General features: G+C 44.2%; 1 protein-coding gene across 1 annotated transcript in view; it reads left to right on the forward strand.

Moving 5' to 3' along the window:
- The window catches only part of MAP1B (microtubule associated protein 1B), an 88,885-nt gene extending 75,454 nt beyond the window's left edge, over window positions 1-13,431 (forward strand). The window contains exons 5-7 of the mRNA XM_081090042.1: window positions 1,164-7,665; window positions 10,014-10,252; window positions 11,495-13,431. Of these exons, the coding sequence (XP_080946168.1) occupies window positions 1,164-7,665; window positions 10,014-10,252; window positions 11,495-11,650 (6,897 nt within the window). The 3' untranslated portion in view covers window positions 11,651-13,431. The remainder of the gene's footprint in view (window positions 1-1,163; window positions 7,666-10,013; window positions 10,253-11,494) is intronic.
- The last annotated feature ends 255 nt before the right edge of the window (window positions 13,432-13,686 follow it).

Below are 13,686 nucleotides of genomic sequence, written 5' to 3' on the forward strand. Positions count from 1 at the left end.
GGTGACTATTTTGTAACTACGAATTTGTACTTCTTAATCCTTTCACCTTTTTAAGCCACATTTGATCTTAGCCACTCATACCCAGCTTGCCCTGAAAAGAACAGGAATTGTGAGAGAGTAGAATGTCTCACTTTGGGTTAAAACATGAGTAAATGGGGATAAATTGGGATGCTTGCTGTATAATGGCCCAGTTGCTTTCATCATCACGGCTTCAATAAAAGTATTTATATTTGTAGAGAATCTGCTGGATGAACCACTGATATATTTTTTAAATATTTTTATTGATTTTTGAAGAGGAAGGGAGAGGGGGAGAGAGATAGAAACATCAATGATGAGAGATACTCATTGATCGGTTGCCTCCTGCATGCCCCTGTTGGGGATCAAGCCTGTAAATCAGGCATGTGCCTTGATGGGAAATTGAACCCAGGACCTCTTGGTCCATGGGATGATGCTCAATCCACTGAGCCATCACAGCCAGGCAAAACCACTGATATTTTAAATAGTGTGAACTGATGCCAGGACTAATATTTTTTGTAATAAGGAGCAATCCATAACTTCCTTGTCTCCCGAGGGGGCGGAGGGGAAGAAAGCACACCAAACTTTTTTCTTTTACACCTACAAAATTCTAAAAGTAGACAACAATAAGTGAACCAAAACTAAATTCATTCAATGTATCAATCAGGCCTTTTTGCCAAGCCCAGCAGAATAAAAGAAAATATTTTATATCAGTGGTGAAATGACTCACATAGCCTTCCCCATATTTATTCTTCAGAGAGGAAGGGAAAGGCTGCCTCCTGCTTGCCCCACTGTAATATCGAAGTATTTCATCACCACTGTAGCACAGGCCCTGATCTTCCAAATGGTCACTGGTCTTAGAACTGGACCAGAGTTCTGGAGTTCTCCTGCTGCACAAGAAAGATTATGTAGAGGTGTTCTGGGAGGTGGTTGAGGCATATGGGAGCAGTGTGTGGGGTGGTCAGGATGGAGGCTGTTCACCTACCATTGTGGAAATGTTTCAGAATTTAAACAACCAGCATCCCTGAAGTCAGTCCTTGGTTCATCCAATGATCCTATAATATCTAGTAATACATGGAGATGGTGGATCAGTGATAACATTCACTTAAGCCTTTTCTTTCTTTGTTTATTATTTTTTTAAATCCCAGATTGGGGAATTACTGAGTACCACCCATCCTGCCAACAAAGCTAGTTTAACCCTCTTCTGCCCTGAAGAAGGGGACTGGAAGAACTCCAACCTTGACAGACACAATCTCCAAGACTTCATCAATATTAAACTCAACTCAGCTTCTATATTGCCAGAAATGGAAGGACTTTCCGAGTTCACCGAGTATCTCTCAGAATCAGTGGAAGTCCCATCTCCCTTTGATATCCTGGAACCCCCCACATCGGGTGGCTTTCTAAAGCTCTCCAAGCCCTGTTGCTACATTTTTCCAGGAGGGAGAGGTGATTCTGCCTTGTTTGCAGTGAATGGGTTCAATATGCTCATCAATGGAGGGTCAGAAAGAAAATCCTGCTTCTGGAAGCTCATCCGACACTTGGACCGCGTAGACTCCATCCTGCTCACCCACATTGGGGATGACAATTTGCCTGGAATAAACAGCATGCTGCAGCGGAAAATCGCAGAGCTTGAGGAAGAACAGTCCCAAGGCTCCACCACCAACAGTGACTGGATGAAAAACCTCATCTCCCCTGATTTAGGAGTTGTATTTCTCAATGTCCCAGAAAATCTGAAAAACCCAGAGCCAAACATCAAGATGAAGAGAAGCATAGAAGAAGCTTGCTTCACTCTCCAGTACCTAAACAAATTGTCCATGAAACCAGAACCTCTGTTCAGAAGCGTAGGCAACACCATTGATCCTGTCATTCTTTTCCAAAAAATGGGAGTTGGTAAACTTGAGATGTATGTGCTTAACCCAGTCAAGAGCAGCAAGGAAATGCAGTATTTTATGCAGCAGTGGACTGGCACCAACAAAGACAAGGCTGAATTTATGCTGCCTAATGGTCAAGAGATAGATATCCCAATTTCCTACTTAACCTCAGTCTCGTCTTTGATCGTATGGCATCCAGCAAACCCTGCAGAGAAAATCATCCGAGTCCTGTTTCCTGGAAACAGCACCCAATACAATATTCTGGAGGGACTGGAAAAGCTCAAACATTTAGACTTCCTGAAACAGCCACTGGCCACCCAGAAGGATCTAACTGGCCAGGTGGCTGCTCCTGCTGTGAAACAAGTAAAACTGAAACAGAGGGCTGAAAGCCGAGAAAGTCTGAAGCCAGCCACAAAACCACTTGCCAGCAAATCTGTGCGAAAGGAGTCTAAAGAAGAAACTCCTGAGGTCACAAAAGCAAATCACGTGGAAAAGCCACCCAAGATGGAAAGCAAAGAAAAGGTAACAGTGAAAAAAGACAAGCCAGTAAAAACAGAGACCAAACCTCCAGTGACCGAAAAGGAGGTGCCTATCAAAGAAGAACAGCCTCTGGTGAAAGCCGAGGTGGCTGAAAAGCAAGCCACAGATGTCAAACCCAAAGTCACTAAGGAGAAGGTGGTGAAAAAGGAAACAAAAGTTAAGTCTGAAGAGAAGAAAGAGGAGAAGGAAAAGCCAAAGAAAGAAGTGGCTAAAAAGGAGGACAAAACACTTATCAAGAAGGAGGAAAAACCAAAAAAGGAAGAAGTGAAAAAGGAAGTCAAAAAAGAAATCAAGAAAGAAGAGAAAAAAGAACCCAAGAAAGAGGTTAAGAAGGAAACACCCCTGAAGGAAGCCAAGAAGGAAGTTAAGAAGGAAGACAAGAAAGAAATGAAAAAGGAAGAAAAGGAACCCAAAAAAGAAATTAAGAAACTTCCTAAAGATGTAAAGAAATCATCTACTCCTCTATCTGAAGCAAAGAAACCAGCTGCATTAAAACCAAAAGTACCTAAGAAGGAAGAATCTGCCAAGAAAGATTCTCTTGCTGCCGGGAAGCCAAAGGAGAAGGGGAAAATTAAAGTCATTAAGAAGGAAGGCAAGACAACAGAGGCTGCAGCGGCAGCCATTGGCACTGTGGCCACTGCAGCGGCCGTGGTGGCAGCAGCTGGAATAGCAGCCACTGGCCCTGCCAAAGAACTGGAAGCTGAGAGGTCCCTTATGTCATCCCCTGAGGATCTAACCAAGGACTTTGAAGAACTAAAGGCTGAAGAGGTCAATGTAGCAAAAGACATCAAGCCTCAGCTGGGGCTGATTGAAGATGAAGAGAAACTGAAGGCAACTGAGCCAGTCGAAGCCTATGTCATTCAAAAAGAGACAGAAGTCAAAGGTTCTGCCGAGTCCCCTGATGAGGGAATCACCACCACCGAAGGGGAGGGTGAATGTGAGCAAACACCAGAGGAGCTGGAGCCAGTTGAGAAGCAAGGGGTGGAGGACATAGAAAAATTTGAAGATGAAGGAGCAGGTTTTGAAGAATCTTCAGAGACTGGAGACTATGAAGAGAAGGCAGAAACTGAAGAGGCTGAGGAGCCAGAAGAGGATGGTGAAGAAAATGTGTGTGTGAGCACCTCCAAGCACAGCCTCATGGAGGAGGAGGAAAGTGCCAAGGCTGAGGCAGATGCACACATCAAGGAGAAGAGGGAGTCTGTGGCCAGTGGTGATGACCGAGCAGAAGAAGACATGGATGAGGCAGTGGAGAAAGGAGAGGCTGAACAATCTGAGGAGGAGGAGGAGGAGGAGGAGGACAAAGCTGAGGATGCCAGAGAGGAAGAATATGAGCCCGAAAAAGCTGAAGCTGAAGATTATGTGATGGCTGTGGTTGACAAGGCTGCGGAGGCTAGTGGTGCTGAGGATCAGTATGGATTCCTTACCACTTCAACCAAGCAACAGGGAGCCCAGTCTCCTGCCCAGGAACCTGCATCTACAATTCAGGATGAGACTTTGCCTGGAGGCTCGGAAAGTGAGGCCACTGCTTCTGATGAGGAGAATCGAGAAGATCAGCCTGAAGAATTCACTGCCACCTCTGGCTACACTCAGTCTACCATTGAGATATCCAGTGAGCCCACTCCAATGGATGAGATGTCTACTCCTCGCGATGTGATGAGTGATGAGACCAACAATGAGGAGACAGAATCCCCATCTCAAGAATTTGTAAACATCACCAAATACGAGTCTTTGCTGTATTCTCAGGAATACACCAAACCTGCTGTCACATCACTCAATGGATTATCTGAAGGGTCAAAAACAGATGCCACTGATGGGAAAGATTACAATGCTTCAGCCTCCACCATCTCACCACCTTCATCCATGGAGGAAGACAAATTTAGCAAATCTGTTCTACGTGATGCTTACTGTGCTGAAGAGAAAGACAGGAAAGCCACGTTGGTGATCAAAGACACTGTTTCAGCAGTTTCAGATGAAAAACTTAGTCCACCCAAGAGCCCATCCCTGAGCCCGTCTCCACCATCACCCCTAGAAAAGACCCCCCTGGGTGAACGTAGTGTGAACTTTTCTCTGACACCCAATGAGATTAAAGTCTCAGCAAAGACAAAAGCAGTCCCAGTGTCTCCTGAAGTGACCCAAGAAGTAGCTGAAGAACATTGTGCTAGTCCCGAGGATAAGACCCTGGAAGTGGTGTCTCCATCTCAGTCTGTGACTGGCAGTGCTGGCCACACACCTTACTACCAGTCTCCCACTGATGAGAAAACCAGTCACCTTCCCACAGAAGTCATTGAAAAATCATCAGCAGTTCCAGTGAGCTTTGAATTCAATGAAGCCAAAGATGAGAATGAAAGGGCTTCCATAAGCCCCATGGATGAACCTGTTCCTGACTCGGAGTCTCCTATTGAAAAAGTCTTGTCTCCTTTACGGAGCCCTCCCCTAATTGGATCCGAGTCTGCATATGAAAGTTTTCTGAGTGCTGATCACAAGGCTCCTAGTAGATACACTGAAAGCCCCTTTGAAGGAAAGAATGGAAAACAAGGCTTTCCAGACCAAATAAGTCCAGTTTCTGACATGACTTCCACTGGTCTCTTCCAAGACAAACAGCAAGGGAAAAGCACAGATTTTATACCAATAAAGGAAGACTTTGGTCAACAAAAGAAAACTGACAATGTTGAAACCATGAGCTCTCAATCAGGACTGGCTTTAGATGAAAGAAAGTTAGGAGGAGATGTTTCTCCTACACAAATAGATGTCAGTCAGTTTGGATCTTTTAAAGAAGACACTAAGATGTCCATTTCTGAAGGTACTGTTTCAGACAAGTCAGCTACTCCTGTTGATGAAGGTGTAGCGGAAGACACATACTCTCATATGGAGGGTGTGGCCTCAGTCTCCACAGCTTCCGTGGCTACAAGCTCATTTCCAGAGCCAACAACAGATGACGTGTCTCCTTCTTTGCATGCTGAGGTTGGTTCCCCCCATTCCACAGAAGTAGACGACTCCCTTTCCGTGTCTGTCGTGCAAACGCCTACCACTTTTCAGGAAACAGAAATGTCTCCATCTAAAGAAGAATGCCCAAGACCAATGTCTATTTCTCCACCAGACTTTTCCCCTAAAACAGCCAAATCCAGGACACCAGTTCAAGATCATAGGTCTGAACAATCCTCGATGTCTATTGAATTTGGTCAAGAATCTCCTGAGCACTCCCTTGCAATGGACTTTAGTCGACAGTCTCCAGATCACCCTACAATGGGTGCAAGTGTGCTTCACATCACTGAAAATGGGCCAACTGAGGTGGACTACAGTCCTTCTGACATGCAGGACTCTAGTTTATCACATAAGATAGCACCAATGGAGGAGCCATCCTACACCCAAGATAATGATCTTTCAGAGCTCATCTCAGTGTCTCAGGTCGAGGCCTCCCCATCCACCTCTTCTGCGCATACCCCTTCTCAGATAGCTTCTCCTCTCCAAGAAGATACTCTATCTGATGTTGTTCCTCCCAGAGATATATCCTTATATGCCTCACTCACCTCTGAAAGAGTGCGAAATCTGGAAGGAGAGACTTTATCACCAAAATCCGATATTTCTCCACTCACCCCAAGAGAGTCCTCTCCTTTATATTCACCTAGTTTTTCAGATTCTACCTCTGCAGTCAAAGAGAACATAGCAGCTTACGATACTTCTGCTCCTCCATCAATGGAAGCAACATCCACAGAGCCCTATGGCTTCCGTGCCTCGATGCTATTTGATACGATGCAACGCCATCTAGCCTTGAATAGAGATTTGACCACACCTGGTGTGGAGAAGGACAATGGAGGGAAGACACCTGGTGACTTCAGCTATGCCTACCAGAAGCCTGAGAAAACAAGTAGTTCCCCAGATAAAGAAGGCTACCCCTACGAGTCTTATGAGAAACCCACCCGAACCCCAGATAAGGGTGGCTATTACTATGAGAAGACAGAGAGAACCACTAAAGCCCCAAGTGACAGTGGCTATTCCTATGAGACCATTGAGAAAACCACCAAGACTCCAGAAGATGGTGGCTTTGCCTATGAAATTACTGAAAAGACCACACGGGCCCCCGAAGAGGGTGGGTACTCTTATGAGATAAGTGAGAAGACAACAAGAACCCCTGAACTGAGTGGGTATAGCTACGAAAAGACTGAGAGGTCTAGTAGACTGCTGGATGACATCAGCAATGGCTATGATGACTCTGAAGATGGTGGCAACACACCTGGAGATTCCAGCTACTCTTATGAGACCACTGAGAAAATTTCCAGTTTCCCTGAGTCTGAAAGTTACACCTATGAGACATCTACAAAAACTACACGAACCCCTGATGCTTCCACATACTGTTATGAGACTTCAGAGAAAATCACTAGAACCCCCCAGGGGAATACATATTCCTATGAGACTTCAGACCAGTGCTACACTACAGAGAAGTCCCCCTCGGAGGCCCGCCAGGATGTTGACTTATGCCTTGTGTCCTCCTGTGAATACAAACATCCCAAGACAGAGCTGTCACCCTCCTTCATTAATCCCAATCCTCTCGAGTGGTTTGCCAGTGAAGAGCCAACTGAAGAATCCGAGAGGCCCCTCACCCAATCAGGGGGGGCCCCACCGCCTCCAGGAGGAAAGCCACAGGGGCGACAATGTGATGAAACCCCTCCCACCTCAGTCAGCGAGTCGGCCCCATCTCAGACTGACTCCGATGTCCCGCCAGAGACTGAAGAGTGCCCCTCCATCACAGCTGATGCAAATATTGACTCTGAAGATGAATCAGAAACCATCCCCACAGACAAAACCGTCACATACAAACACATGGACCCACCTCCAGCCCCCATGCAGGACCGCAGCCCTTCTCCACGCCACCCTGATGTGTCCATGATGGACCCAGAGGCCTTGGCCAATGAGCAGAACCTGGGGAAAGCTCTGAAGAAAGACCTGAAAGAGAAGACCAAAACCAAAAAGCCAGGTACAAAGACCAAGTCATCTTCGCCTGTCAAAAAGAGTGATGGGAAGTCCAAGCCCTCTGCAGCTTCACCCAAACCAGGGGGCTTGAAAGAATCCTCAGATAAGGTGTCCAGAGTGGCTTCTCCTAAGAAGAAGGAATCAGTGGAAAAAGCAACAAAACCTACCACCACACCTGAGGTCAAAGCTGCACGTGGGGAAGAGAAAGACAAGGAGACCAAGAATGCTGCCAATGCCTCCGCATCCAAATCAGTCAAGACTGCAACTGCAGGTAGGTGGAAGGTGCTGGCATCCCACAGCCATCTCACTTTTAACTGGAGCCTTTGGCTTTCCGTTTGACTTTGTACTGGGAAGACGAGGGAGCACAACTGGGTGTTCTCCCCTTTACTATCTCTTCTGCCTGAAGGTATCAATCTCAGCCCAATGTTGTCCGAAAGCTTGGGGACAGCTCAGTATATGGCCCAGAGCAGCTCATTCTGCAACACAGCTACTGCAGCTTTGTTCTAAGTCTTCAGAACCAAGGAAGTGTTTCAGGCTCTTTTGGAAGATGGTGTTGGCAATGGCTTCAGCCATGCTGGCCCCAGAATGAAGCTCAGGTGACAGAGTTCCCAAAGGCCTATGGAGAACTAGAGTTCCAAGCCAACCCTGGAATGTCCACTATAGGCCCAAGATTTAGATTTAATATTTTTAATTAAAAATTTTTTAAATTATAACATTTTAAAATTAAAATTATAAAATTTTTAATTAAAAAAAATCACCAAGCTAGAGCTACATCTCCATTAAAGACAATGCTGTTTTCTTATTGGCCAACAAATACCATAATTTCAGTCAGCCAGTGGGTATTCTGAACAAATTGAGAGAAGAGCATCAAAGGCTCTTCTTATACCCCCCTTACCTCACAGTCTTGCTAACTGAGACTCAGAATTCTATTTTGGATTAAATTGCACATGGCAGGAGCAATATGCCTGACTTCTGATCATTCATGTTTTGGTCTTAATTCTCAGATTTATCAAGTTCTCAGCAATACCTGGGTTTTTGATGGAACAGGTCTCAGATGGCTTCATTTTTGTAGCATGAAGATGCTTTTCTAACAGATCTCTAAAAAGACAAAATTGCACTATTAATTGATTTTTAAAACAAACCTGGGTAAACTTCTGTCAGTTCCCTCAGTTTGTGCTTCTGTATGAGTGACATTCATTGGGTGTTGATGGTAGCAATTTAGTGTACAAGGGGAAATTGTAGGTATTTTAATATATATATATATATATATATATATATATATATTTGATTTCAGAGAGGAAGGCAGAGGGAAAGAGAGATTGAAACTTTAATGATGACAGAGAATCATTGATTGGCTGCTTCCTGCACACCCCTACTGGGGATTGAGCCTGCAACCCAGGCATGTGCCTTGACCGGAATTGAACCTGGGACCCTTCAGTGTGCAGGTCGATGTTCTACCCATTGAGCCAAACCAGCTAGGGCCAGGCATTTTTAATTATTAAAAAACCTGTACCTCACAAACTTCTGCTGTAAGTCAGAGTCTTTGGGAGGTCTACACGTGGATATTTGAGGGCTTTCAGCTCAGATGACTAAAATGAGTCAGTGTATCCAGATATCAGCTTGGCTGATTCTCACCACTCCCCCAAAACCTTAAAAATGAAACTGGACAGTTGATGGAGTTCACTGGTGGTTTTGACTCCGGGTGACCGTCTTTAAACATCCTATGGAGAAAGGAAATAGGATTAAATATGTAGAATGACTTAGCAGCGGTCTCAAACCAGCTGCACATTAGAATTACCTGGGGTGCTTTTAAAAGATGGTGGTGCCCAGGCCTCCACCCCAGCCCCATTAAGTTAGACTTTGGGGTGTGGGGCCTGGACATCAGTATGAAGAATTAAGTACTAATAAGTATTAGTTGATTCTAATTATGCAGCCAGGGTGAGGAATCATTGCCTTAGAATGCTAGTTCTATTAATGTTTCAAAACGTTTAAACCTTCTGACCAGAACAAGTCAGGAAGCCAGCTCACCTAACAAGATGCCAAGAAACTCTGGGGTTCATTTGAATCTTCACTTTGCCCAGGCTTTTTTGACTTGAGACTGGGAATTCTGGCAACCAGATACCCCTTTCACCAGTTTGGTATGTCCTGATTGGCTAGAGAAAGCCTCGTCTTTCTGAACCTTCCTCTCACTAAGTTTGGTATCCCGCCTTGCCTAGGGAGAAGTGTCTCACTTTTGAGAGTATTGTGCTAAGGAAAGTGACCTTTCAACAGTTTATGAATGAAGTTGAGGTGCTGAGGGCCTTGGAAATCATACAAAGTTAAGATCTAAACCAGGTTCTAGGTCAAATGTTAGGGTATAATATTCAGCTATGGGCAATATTGCTTTCAAATGAGTTCCTAACATGGATTACTAACTTTGCTTAACTGTGGTTTACCAAATGCAGATCAAAATGGTTAAATGCCAGGGCTAAAATGCCCTCTACCAGAGAGAGGGAGATGCCCAATCTCCCTGTGCACGTCCTGTGGACCTTCTTGTGGATGAGTAGGGGAGGTGTCCTGGGTCTGGGGGTCTCTTCGCTTTCCTGTGACCCTGGCTTTCTCTTTGTCTATTTGCCAAAGGACCAGGGACCACCAAGACAACCAAGCCCTCAGCTGTGCCTCCAGGCCCGCCTGTGTACTTGGACCTGTGCTATATTCCCAACCACAGCAATAGTAAGAATGTTGATGTTGAATTTTTCAAGAGAGTGAGGTCGTCCTACTACGTGGTGAGTGGGAATGACCCTGCTGCCGAGGAGCCCAGCCGGGCTGTCCTGGATGCCCTGTTGGAAGGGAAGGCCCAGTGGGGCAGCAACATGCAGGTAAGAGCTCCAGGACAGTGTCTGCACAGCCTGTGGAGCTGTGCCCAGGGCAGAGGGAAGGAGTCGTGTGTAAGGAGGCATCGTTGTGATTGTGGATCCACGTGTAGTGCTCACGGTCTGTCACACGTGAAATATCCTGAGGACAGAGTGGATTTCACACACAGAAGATAGTCTAAAATATTATTCTTGCTACCAGTAACAGCCATGTCCTGGGAGGAAAGCCACTTTCCCACCCTAACTAAGGCAGGCGTAATTCATTTACCTGCCAAATGGGCTGAAGATTACTTGTCCTTCCTGCTAATAAACCAAGAGTAAGCATGCATGAATCACAGTGGTCATATTTCTGTGTGAGAATTGCTAAGGAATTGTCTTTACTCCCTTGTGTTTCATGAATAGACCAAAGCTAGCAGTGTGGCCAAGTAGAAAAGTAGCTGTCCATGTGAAATTCTACAGGAGGGGCATTGCTAAAGATGGTCGCCAACAGGATATTCCCACCTCACCAACATGGCTGGCCACGGACCACTCTATTATTTTGGCTGTGATCTTCGCTTATCTAAGTTTTACTTGTCTGCAAAGTCACCTAGTAAACTGTATTTGCATAATAGTAAATAGATTTGTTTGTTAGTTAATCATACGAAATCTAATCAAGAAGCACCAGTGGCCTCTTAATGAATTCTGGATGGAATTTTTTTTACTATTCAAACCCACCCATCCACCCACCCATATCACTCCTCTATCACTCTCCCCCCTCCCCCACAAATTAAAGATACAAATTTTTGTTCTCAGGACAAAATGTTAGTTACACACAGTAGAAAGCTTTGAGCTGCAATAATAACCAAAGCTCCTTGCATTAAATATGCATTGTCCTTGATGCAAAATTCACCAAGTGTGTTAAAGGAAATACAGAAATTCCTCCTTAACGGAAGCACTTCTTCCTTTAACACTAAAGAATTGAGAAATTGATAATGAATATAGATGAACCGATTGACTGACTGGTCATTAGTTGCCTTTGGTTCCAGTCTTCAACTTCCCCCCAAAATCTTGATATTTTCTTGCAGCTTTATTCTGGTTCATAGAAAATGTCAGTTGAAGAAAAGTCCTTTGCATTTCTTGAGGAAAATATAAAATTTTCCTTTCTTTACCCTTCTTCTCTCTAATTGATTAATACCTTATTGTTGTTCTATTTTTTTTATCTGATTTCTAGCTCTGCCCTCAATCAGTGATTTTGCTCTCTCCCTGCAGGTGACGCTGATCCCAACTCATGACTCCGAGGTGATGAGGGAATGGTACCAGGAGACACATGAGAAACAGCAAGACCTCAACATCATGGTTCTAGCAAGCAGCAGCACCGTGGTTATGCAAGATGAATCCTTCCCCGCATGCAAGATCGAACTGTAAAGACCAAGGCCAGCCACACCACAGGATTTGAACTTTGTTTCCAGAAACTCTTCAGTTTGAAACTACTTTTTCTAAAAAGTCAATTCATCTAAATAAGTCACTGAACTGTTACCTGCCAAACGCTATGCTGTGTCATGGTGGTGCAAGTCACTGGTATTTCTCAGTTTTTGCTGATTGCTAAGGGAAGTAACAGTATTCCCACAATAGGGTTCAAGTTACTGCAAAATGACCTACCCTAGTTCATCTCTGCTGAACATTTGGAATTCACGCACTAGCAAACTCAACTGACTTCTGCTAGGTAGAGGCATTTGTCTTAGAGAGAGAGAGAGAAAGCAAGAGAAAGAGAGAGGAAGAGAGAGAGAATGCAGGAGAGAGAGAGAATGAGAAAGAAAAAGAATGCAAGGGAAGGAGATATAATGGTAGAGAGGGCTGGTGAGATACCCAGAGGAGGGAAAGGGAGAACAGGGTGGGGTAAGGAAGAGAAAATAACCAATAATTTGGTCTGCATTTTCTTAGGCAGTTTATATTCTGTAGTCTCTATATGCAAAGTTTTCAACTTGTGGCAGTCTGAGTCATCAAAAAGGGTCTTAATTTTCTAAAACAAGCTGGCAGGAAGAACACAAAAAGAGCAAAACTTGTTATGAGGGCATGTGAGCTTTTCATGCTTTAATTAAGCTCCTTCAGTTTGAAGGCTGCACACGACATAACGTAGTGAGTGTAGATTGGACACACTTTGAACCCCATTCGGAACTTTGACTCTTCCAACACACGAGTAGATTGGTCTAAGGCATGCTCCCAGCATCTGTGTACCCACTTAGTCCACTCTGAGTCAATTAACCTGCATGCGGAAACAACCAACTCCACCCCAATCAACAAGCAAATACCAAAGCAGTTGGGAGTACATACAGTAGACAATTTGCCTTAGAAAGTGACTTGAATGTACAAAGATACTTGATGCACTTATTATTTTTTAATGCGAGACAGCAAGCGTATAAAACATCCGTGTAGGATTATAGCTACTCCAGTTACAGGAGCATGTGTGTGCGGGTGTGGGGGGTACTAGAAGCCAATCTGATTGGTGCAACAGTTTGATGCTGAGTCATGTGTGTGGTTTACCACCTCAGTGCCCCTGCGGCCCCTCAGCCAAACACGTTGAGCCTTTAATAGCTTCTTTACTACTGCAAGTTCAGGATTGAAGTGGCTTCTATGATCAGAACTGGGAAAACTGAATCATATGGTGGAAGAGGTTTTCAGCAAGTGTACAGTATTTACTTTCCTTTGTCTTACATTGGCTTTTTTTTTCTTTATTTTTTGTTAAGTTCAGTATAATTATGGGAACAAGTGTACAGAAGATTTTTTTTTTTTTTTTTTTGCTATGTCAGGACCTTTCATAGAAGAACTTTTAAATAAATGTTTTCATTTGCAGGAAAATACAAAGAAAATTTTCAAGTGACAGGTTTTTTTTTTAAGTGTTTCGTAAGACAAAATGAATAATGTTTTTTGAAGTTCTGGTGAGATTGAAGTCTGATATTGCAGTGATAATATTTATTAAAACACACAACTGCCAGGAAGTGATCCCTCCCACCCTGCTTCCCATAACATAAAAATCTGAGTATGTGCTATTTGAGAGTGGGGAGAATGGCGTGGTAGGCTACTTTTCCAGGCTTCTGCATCACCCAGTGATATCCTACATTCTTCTTTCAAGATCTTCAACCATGAGGTAAAAGAGCCAAGACAAGTTCAAAGAACCCTAGCGAAAATTTGCTTTGGGATTTTTCTGGAAAAAATAAATAAAAAACAATACATTGAAAACAAATGAATTCCCAACTCCTACTGTTCATCGTGTAGAGTTCAGAGATCATTCCCATCATTGAACTATGAATCTGGGAAGCCAGATCATGATTCAAACTGACGTCAGGTTTCGAGTGACAGATCCATCACCCGGTGTTCTGGTGTGGCAAACTTCTCAGTGACGACTGTGCTGTGCTCTGTCATGTGGCGTTTCCCGCAGATTCTGAGATCTACGGAGTAGTGAA

The sequence above is a fragment of the Myotis nattereri genome (assembly GCF_964212035.1).
Source record: "Myotis nattereri genome assembly, chromosome: 4".
NCBI lineage: Eukaryota > Metazoa > Chordata > Mammalia > Chiroptera > Vespertilionidae > Myotis > Myotis nattereri.